The 9,384-nt window shown below is 39.6% G+C and overlaps 3 protein-coding genes across 4 annotated transcripts in view; all 3 read left to right on the forward strand.

Moving 5' to 3' along the window:
* Window positions 1–2,343, forward strand: part of LOC106516130 (inter-alpha-trypsin inhibitor heavy chain H3) — an 18,347-nt gene extending 16,004 nt beyond the window's left edge. Inside the window, exons 21-23 of the mRNA XM_014006329.1 lie at window positions 521–669; window positions 1,112–1,193; window positions 1,277–2,343. Coding sequence (XP_013861783.1) covers window positions 521–669; window positions 1,112–1,193; window positions 1,277–1,391 — 346 coding nt within the window. The 3' untranslated portion in view covers window positions 1,392–2,343. The remainder of the gene's footprint in view (window positions 1–520; window positions 670–1,111; window positions 1,194–1,276) is intronic.
* Window positions 2,344–2,746: 403 nt separating this feature from the next.
* LOC106516024 (proteoglycan 4-like) lies at window positions 2,747–3,890 on the forward strand. The gene has a single exon (XM_014006162.1). The coding sequence runs from the start codon at window positions 2,939–2,941 to the stop codon at window positions 3,737–3,739; it is 801 nt and encodes a 266-aa protein (XP_013861616.1). The 5' UTR covers window positions 2,747–2,938; the 3' UTR covers window positions 3,740–3,890.
* A 1,180-nt stretch (window positions 3,891–5,070) lies between these two features.
* LOC106516023 (interleukin-17 receptor C) overlaps window positions 5,071–9,384 on the forward strand; it is a gene marked incomplete in the record, with an annotated part of 7,943 nt that continues 3,629 nt past the window's right edge. The window contains 6 exon segments of one of the 2 annotated variants that reach the window (XM_014006160.1): window positions 5,071–6,270; window positions 6,531–6,810; window positions 7,079–7,301; window positions 8,715–8,812; window positions 8,893–8,995; window positions 9,174–9,215. In XM_014006160.1, the coding sequence (XP_013861614.1) occupies window positions 6,706–6,810; window positions 7,079–7,301; window positions 8,715–8,812; window positions 8,893–8,995; window positions 9,174–9,215 (571 nt within the window). 2 annotated transcript variants of the gene reach the window in all.

A 9,384-nucleotide genomic window follows, 5' to 3' on the forward strand; every position in this document is an offset into this window, starting at 1 on the left:
GATAGATAGATAGATAGATAGATAGATAGATAGATAGATAGATAGATAGATAGATAGATAGATAGATAGATAGATAGATAACACTGAATCTTTAAAATAAAGGAACGATGCACATTTCTTACAAATTTGCAGGACAAATAGTGTGAACAGAACTTGTTGTAGAATAATCTTGTTCCAACTTTTGCAAAACAATGAAACTACAATATTGTACTTTTAGTTGTTGTTCACTTAGTCTACTCAAATCGAGACTCAACAACAACAACAAAAAGCTGTGATCGGTAATAACCTATGTGGAAAACCAGTTCTGCTGCTGCCTTGATTTGTTGTTTTGATCACATCAGATATGACAAGTCAATTTACAAATGTACAAAACAAACAGAAAGAATTTCAAGCCAAAAATTAGTAAGTTTCTTTTTAGACACAATTGACTCATTAAACTTTCTTCACCTGTAATTGTATTAAAAAAACATTTTCAAAGTAGGATGGAGAAGTTAATACCAGGCTGTGTGAATGTTTCCAGTGTGACCRTGATCAAGACAGACAATGAAACAGATGTTTCTGTTGAAGACATGCAGGTGGTCATCTTAGCTCACAAGAAGAATGGCAACAAATTCCTTTGGCCAGTTTTAAGACAGACGCCATCTGCCAACAACACTGAAGGGATTTTAGGTGAGTGACAAATKGGTTTATATTTACAGCTCTGCATTACTTAATAAAATGTGTTTGGTTTTGTGATTGAAAATAAAATCTGATGAGTCTTTACCGCAGTAAGTTAGAAATGGTAAACTATGCCTTTAGTTCTCTTACATAGACTGATTTTGTTGCTTTGCAATTTTTAAACAATTTTGTCTGTATATATCTTTCACCATCTACAAACATTTTCTGCTCTGGTGAAAAAAAAATCATGTTTTTAAGTTTTATGCTTATGTTAAATTAAAAAAAATTAACACGTTTTTCAGGGGTTTTCACCTTTTATTTCAATAACATCAAATCAACAACATATTGAATGATTTGCAGCTGAATTGGTTCAACTTCTTGCAGATTTTTATTGCATTTATTCTGAACATTTCATGATTCTCATATTTTGTTGTCGTTAAAATTTGTTGTGCAGCTTTAAATCCTGCAGATTACAAGGAGGTGAAGCAAAATCAAACAATTCTGAAAATTAAAGATCAAGAGATTTCTTTTATCAGGTACATTTTGTACGTGCAAATTGTCGTTTGCATTTCTTGATGATTAGATTCAATATTTTAGCCCTTTTTGTTCATTTTTGTAGCTCCTCTGCTGATGACTACAGTATTTCCCCTCCTGTGGCAACAACCTGCTGGCTCGTTTCACCTGATCATGCTCTGCAGAGACCTATTGAAGATTTCATCTCTGCACAGATTTAACAACACTATGCTGACTTATGTAGAAAACACAAGTGATTGAAATGGTAAATAAGACAAAAACTGAAAAATACATTGTTTTATGTTGAAAATTAGTTCAGTTGAATAATAAACATTGAGTTTCCAAACATCTCAAACAGTCAGAGGCATGTTGGTGTAAAAAAAATAAACACATCTCAACACTTCGACTCAAATAGGCAGTGTTGACATTATAATGATCTGCTCTGTGTTTTTGTTATTCACTTTTAAAGTCAACTTAGTAACATAGCCAGAAATTGTACTTCCAGGCRTGTAATTGGACCTTGTTTGAAACTGGTTTGTAATGACACAACCTTTGTTGAACCAGCATCATAATGTGCAAAGAATGTAGGAAATGTAACCTTTAAAGTCRCTTGCTGCACATACTGTTTACATGGTGAAGACCAAAAGAGAAAGTTATATGAAGTTTCTGGTACATAGTGTTCAGTTAGGACTGCATTTCTAGAATTACTTGCTGTTTGCATGTGATAAGTTGTACATATAACCAGCAGCCTGATTGGCTTTGTTTTMTTCCCAGGCATCTGCTGTCAGGTCAGTATGTGTTAGGACAGTGATGCACCAAGTCTCTCAACTGTAATTTAGTCAGCTCAGAGCTTCAGCAAAATAGCTTCTCTGTGATTCCTAAACTGKCCCTGTGATGGACTTGCGACCTGTCCAGGGTGTACCCCGCCCCTCGCACTGTGACTGCTGGATATGGGCACCAGTGACCCACGCAACCCTGAAAAGGAAGAAGTGTGTACAGAAAATGGATGGATGGATGGATGGATGATTCCTAAACTGCTAATACTCATTTTTATGAAACATTTAAAGCTAAAAGATTACTGTTAATCATATCTTGATCAATGTACCTGTACAGATTTTTATGAAGACAAATGTCATCAACTTTTATTAAAGATTTGCATTCCTTCAAAGAATATCAACATCTGCCTTTTATATCAAATATTTCAATAAAAATATTATCTCATGTTGACAAATGACAAAATTATAACTGTTTAGTGCCATTGCAAAGTTGCACTTGCAGTATTTTTTGGGAACAATTTTTGACTACATAAAAAACAATTGTTTAGACTGATCCTTTTTCAGAATCAATAAAGTAATGAAGTTGCAGAAACAGCATGACAATTGTTTTACATCGGACACCCTTTCTGACAAAACCTGGCCAAAAACTCTGTCATGGTCTGTGGCTTTGGTTCCTTGGTTGGTGGCCTTTTACTTTATATTAAAGACCTTATTTTTGATTTTTTGAACCTGTCTGCGCCCTGGGTTTTTTTTGCCTGCAAATCGTAACAGAATGATCGGACCACAATACCCAGCCTGCAGGCAGTCGCAGTCTTTTTCTGATCAGCCTTTTTCCTGGGCCAGCCTTTTCTCCCCTGCTTCAGAGGAGCTGGTCCCTTCACTGCTGCCGTCGGGGGAACGGGAGACACACCCTCTGGTCTGAAGTGCGCTGACGATGCTCCGGTGGTCCCCCACTCCTGACTACAGACTCTGGCTGTGTCGAGCTGCTGCAGATGCCTGGCCATCAGAGAGTCGCCGCGTTCGCCCAGGCAGTCCTGGCGGGGAGCTCCGATGCCCACCCTCCCTCCCTGCCTGTTATTCTGGTACTGGCTCCGGCGGTTTTTGGACCTTCGATGCCCGAACTGGTTGTTCCGGAAACCAAGTCTTCTGAGTCTTCTTGGTCTTCTGAGTTGACAAAGTACCCTGAGTCTGTGGTTCCGGCGGTTCCAGAGTCGCTGGTTCCGGCGGTTCCAGAGTCAGTGGTCCCAGTGTCTCCTGAGTCAGTGGTCCCAGTGTCTCCTGAGTCAGTGGTCCCAGTGTCTCCTGAGTCTGCGGTCCCAGTGTCTCCTGAGTYKGCGGTCCCAGTGTCTCCTGAGTCTGCGGTCCCAGTGTCTCCTGAGTCAGTGGTCCCAGTGTCTCCTGAGTTGGCGAGTCCCGAGTCGGCGGTCCTTGAAGTTCGTGGGTCAGCTTCTGGCACCTCTACGACATTTGGGTTGGCTGCTGTTGCCGCCTCATCACCTGATACGTTGCCCATCGTCTCATCATCTGGGTTGTCGCCCATCGCCACCCTGTGGCCTAGGTCATCGCCGATCGCCGCCGTGTCGCCTGGGTCATCGGCCATCGCCTCACTGTTGCCTAGGTCATCGAGCATCACCGCCCTGTCGCCTGGGTCATCGCCCATCGYGGCCCTGTTGCCTGGGTCATCCGCCATTGTTCCTGTTGGGCCTCCATTTCCTGTTGGACCTCCAGTTCCTTTCGGGCCCCGTTTTGGATGGTTTCCTGGCTGTCSTCCTGATTTTGTTGTGTCATGTTGAGTCTGTCCTGTCATGTGTCCCCGAGTCCCGTGCCCCTCCTTTTTCGACGTCAGGAGCCGTTGTTAAGGGGGAGGTACTGTCATGGTCTGTGTTTTTGGTTACTTGGTTTTTTCTAGTGTTTCAGTGTTTCCCTGTGTTTCTCTGCCCTGCAGCCCCGCCCTCGCTCACCTGTTTCCTCTTGTGTCTGCTCCAGATGTTTCTCATTGTCCTCATTAGTTTCCCTTTATATTCAGTGTCTTGTGATCTTGTCTTCGTCCGATCATTGTGCTGTCTACCTTGACTGAGTAATGCTTTCATGTTTCCTGAACCTGTGTACCAAACCTTGTGAGTTTTTTGTACTGCACTGCCAGCCTTTTACTTTATATTAAAGACCTTATTTTTGATTTTTTTTTAACCTGCCTGCGTCCTGGGTTTTTTGCCTGCAAATTGTGACAAACTCACAGTTAGTCACAGAAGAGTTATAAAAATAAAACAAAGTAAAAATACTTTGTTACTTGAGTAATTATTTTTCAGCAGAGTTTGTACTTCTTCTCCATTCTTCTTCACTCAATTATCTGMACTTTCTACATCTTGCATTTGAAAAATGTAAGATCCTGTTGGATAAAATAATTCTTTGGATGAGAAATATAAATAGAGCATTCTGACAGCCTTCTAGTTTGTAACTGATCCATCACATCTGATATGACACAAATCGCGTCAYACTCCAGATGTATTTAGTCTAGCATGAAGCACGATGGCCCCGCAGCAAGAAGGTCCTGGGTTCGATCCCCGGTTCGGACCTGGGGTCTTTCGATGTGGAGTTTGCATGTTGTTCTCGTGCTTGCGTGGGTTTTCTCTGGGTACTCCGGTTTCCCCCACCCCCCAAAACATGTACAACAGGTTGCCTTCAGGCCCACGCCGCCCTTGAAAAAGAGATCTGAGATCTCAATGGGACTTGCCTGGTAAAATAAYGGTAAATAAATGAAGATAATGGTGTCAAAAATATACCTATGTGCAGCTGAAACAGGTCACTCAGCGCTTTCTAAATTTTTTTAACATTAACATTTTAATATAACACCATGCATTTAGAAAAGTGTTTATTTGGGGTGGTCACCTCACAACAGATGACATTTTGGACATTCTAACCGCAACCAACTTCAAATGAGTCCAAAAATTAATCTGCTGTAGACTCAACAATGAATTTCTGAGATTTTTGTTAAATGTGTCCAGTAGTTTATGATATTTTGATAACAGACAAACAAGGAAATGCCAAAGTTTTAACAAAGATATTTTTGCTATTTGGAGCACTACAAATATGTGTTGGAAATGACTCTCAGCTACTACCACTCCAAAGTTAAGGCCAAGATGTGTTAAATGAACTAAGTTACAAGCATTTCTGKGCTTTTTCAAGGTTAATTAGCAGTGATGGTCATTTTGAATCGAATTGACTCCAAGTGATAATCAGTTGTAAATGTATATCCAGTGATTAATGTTAGGGAACCAAATCTGTTCCCGGGTTCCTGACATTTTGGTAACAAAACAATCAYACACAAAGGAAATAACATAACTGTCTTTTAGCATCAAACAGAAAAAATGTAAAACAAATAAATGATGGAGAAAATAGTTTATTTTCTAAAAAGTGAATGTCTTTTATATTTATATTTAGTAGATCAACAGTGAGCAGCAGAGTGTCGTTATAGAGGTGGAGCCTGTTCTGCTCTGTTTCATGTTTGACAACAGGTTGTTAAAACAGAACAWAAACCTCATCTTCACCTAGAAATTATAGCAGCCAGGTAGAAACCTCTGAGTGACAGATCCTTATTAAACTGYAAACTCCAGACCCTCCTGCCTCACAGTAATAAACACAGCTCTCTTCCTCTAAAGTGAATACATAGTTTTTGTTTTCCCCAGTTTACAAGTCACACCACAGTTGTTTGTCTGCACATATTTTCCTCGAAAGCTGTTTTGTATTTGATTTATGTGGTCAAACCAGTCAAGCTCCCCTGAGAGGCGTGTGTCTTTGTGTAACCTTAGCAAACTCGTCACTTATTACTGTGGAGCAAAGGTATGTGAGCTATTGAGAAAAAGACGATAAACCCATTGGTGAGAACAGCAAAGTGCAAACTACAAGAAAGGTTACCATAACATCTACTGATGTTCATAAAGCAGCTATGAGAAGCTAAACACACATCTTTGTGTAAAAATGAACTTAAATGATTATTTCTGTTTGTTTTTAATAAAAAAATTTTTAAATAGGCATGTGGACTTTAACCCCATGTGGTTTGAGTTGGTTACTCTGTAATGAGGAACAAAACAGGAAGTTTCAGGATTTCGTGAGACACAAAAAGGAGAGAGAGAGAGAGAGAGAGAGAGAGAGAGAGAGAGAGAGAGAAGAGGGTGGGACGTTTCACGAGTCAGGACTCTGATGAGAGGTGTGGTGTAGTTTTCACATGACTCACACACTTACAGCTTACTTTGACAAGGTGTAATGTGTCTGACAACCAACGGATGCACACACTTTGAAAGAGCTTTTCTGTGGATTTCTCAGTACTGTAAGTAATCTAAATGACCTTTGATGGGCTTACTTGTATAATTTGTTAAGTTACATTAACACATTCCTACTTTATCTTCCATTTTTCTGTTTTTATCTTCGGTTGATTGTGTTTTAAGACATCATAGGACATATTTTAGGTGGTTCTATGAACTTTTAAAAAAATGGCAACATTTCTTTCAGATGTCCTATTTGATAAGTTTGTTTGAACTTTCAATTAAACTAAAAGCAAAGAGGTAACTTTAATCTCTTCTTTGCCAGGCTACAAACAGAGGTGGCACCCAGGAAACAGGCTCGTCTCAGCTCACTGCCTTACATGCCAGTTTGCATGATGAAGAGGAAAACAATGCACCTGCTCAACTAGGATGTCACACTGGACCTGAACAGGAGATGTGAAGAAGTATGCTGTTGGACGTTTATGGCTCTCTGAAGCACAATGTTTTCCCCTGGATGGATCGTGTGCCTCTTACTGACTCTGTATGRGTCGGCCTGGAGTTTGGAAATATCTGAATATGACACCAATACAGTTGTTTGCTCACAGGTATTGTAAAATGCACACTTTCCATTCACTGAGCTGCACACAGGAAGGAGTGTTTTTATTGGACGTTTGCACATTTTAATTTCCTTTCAGTATTGACATAGCCCTGACATGTAATTTCTCTAAGTAATTCATCCTCAAATTTAATTAAAAACTGATAGCATGCCATCTGGCAACAGGAGTTTTGTGTGCAGAGCAGTCAAAATTTGCTGTTTGTTCAGTTCCTTGGGTGAAATTTGCACCTCCCTCTCTTTTRTTGTCTGTTTCCAAGGGTCTTTCTGACTGCACCATAGAAAATGTTCTTTTTCAAGCAAATAGCAGCTTTGATGTTCAGAAGATTCAACCAGGTTTTAAGCTCTGCTGTAAGGACAAACCAGCATGCACGCTGTGTCTGGTGATAGAGATAGAGCTCCACATCCCTCTGGATAAGAATTTGGATGCAGAAGATCATTCTGGCGGTGATGAAGACTACAAGGAGACAATGGGTGAAAAACGTAAGTTAACTTTTTATTATTTCACTGTGTAATCTGAGTCAACTCAGAAAACTTTGCCTTGCTTGAAGGAAATCCACCTGCAGTGAAAAACAACTTTGTTTTTATTTTTGTGTCAAAATTCAAGTATGATGTTAGATGTAAAGAGTTGGTTTGATGACTGAGGAAATATCTATTGTAAAAAGACTGGTTGAATCTAGTCCTGTGTAAGTATTTCCCCACTTAAACGTCCTTCTGCCTTCAAGTTAAAATTACACAACCTTTTTTTATATATAAAATTGAGGCCTCATGACTCATTTTGACACAGGAGCTGTAGGAGAGTCAAGATCTTTACACAGATTTTCCAAGTTTAGGTCAAGGAAGTATATCTATCCACTATCTCCTCCAACAGGATCCCAGTGTGTTTTCCGACTAGAGAGAACACAGTCCCTTTGCAGCCTAACGTAACAAGGTTAGGTTTCCCTATGAGGGGCAAAGTACCCCTATGTTGTATAAAAGTAGATTGTGAAACGTGCTGTTCGGCACTAAGTCATCAGTTACTCCTAAAAACTGCAAGAAACTTGAGATTACTATCACGTGTGASCTGCATGTTGCTGCAGGAAAATGTTCTTGTTTACCTTTATTCATTTTTTTAAACTTCTGGTTTGAACTTGACGAGTAAGCCCATCACAGAAATCTAAAGTTGCCTTCTTCTTTGCCTGCAGTGGAGCGTGTCGAGCGAAATTAACAGAAACATCGGTTGCTGGTTTTTTTTACCCAGCTGCAGCAGTGATAGCAACTCCATCCTTATCAAGGCCCACTCAGTGCAATAAGTCCATAAACGCTGACTGTGGGCTGAGCTGTGCCAACAGATGACGCATTTAGACAGCCTTACATGATCCATACCTGATGGTCAGTGTTGGAATGTAGATGGACAGGTAAAACTGTCAGCTTTGCCTTTCATCTCAGCTCCAATCTGTGCTTCAATCCAGCACTACACATTTAGTTTAGTTTCATTTTTACGACTTATGTAATTATTTTGAAGGTTTGTCTAAATCCTTAGATTTGTGTCCATTATGCTTAGATTTCAGTTCATGCCAACACGTTTTTCTTTTTMAATTTCAAAGGGATCCCTGATTAGTTGTAACATTAGATAGGCTGTTTAGTTAGCAACCAAATTATTGGAAAAATATGCATTTTTCAAAATGGTATGTCTGAATTCGGCTGGATTTCTTCTTTGAAACTTTATTTTTAATCTTCTGACTTCAGTCAGGTTCACAGAAATGCACTCAGCACACAGCCAAAGTTTTAAAAAAAGATTTGCTCATGTGTTAGGTATGACGTGCAGCAAATCTTACATGTTAAATCTTACATGTTTATTAAATAAAGTTTGTTTGTTCTTAGCCTAACCCCTGCCGTGCTTTTCTATTGCAGCAGCTTCTGTGACTGTATGTTACCAACCAGTGGGCTTATCCACATGCAAGAAGATGGAGTTTACAGTCAATCATGCTGTTCTTTCTCAACACCAGAACAAGGTACTGTTTTTTTTTTCATGTACTCTGTACTCCTGATAAGTCACCTCATCTTGTAAAGTTTACATGTTTGTTCTCTCCAGGGCTCCATGGTGATCACTCTGTCAGACGGGGTTAACTTCGGCAATCAGATATTTGTTTTGACCAAGCCAACGCAAAAACTCGACGCACCTTCTTTAGATGAAGGTAGGGTGGGGCTCACCTGTTTAATYTACTTTAATCACAGTCCTAAATGATCTCAGAGCAGAAACATAAAGAAGTTTTAGAGTCATAAAGAGTTACAAAATTAATCGTTTGGAATGAGCCTTTTATAACAGGTCACTACATGTGTGGTTTTATGACACATTTTCCTGTTTGTCCATAGTGTGTTCCCAGGAACTGTTAAATCCTCCACTGGAATGTCAAGGTAAAAATGAGAGGGGGAAAGTACACACATCTGTAATCCTTCTAGCCTTTTTTGTACCACATTTATCCTGAAAAAAAGAGAATATATATATATACAGTGGTTTGCAAAAGTATTCATACCCCTTGAACTTTTCCATATTTTGTCACATTACAACCACAAACATAAATAT

This window comes from Austrofundulus limnaeus, unplaced genomic scaffold, assembly GCF_001266775.1.
Source record: "Austrofundulus limnaeus strain Quisiro unplaced genomic scaffold, Austrofundulus_limnaeus-1.0 Scaffold35, whole genome shotgun sequence".
Taxonomy (NCBI): domain Eukaryota; kingdom Metazoa; phylum Chordata; class Actinopteri; order Cyprinodontiformes; family Rivulidae; genus Austrofundulus; species Austrofundulus limnaeus.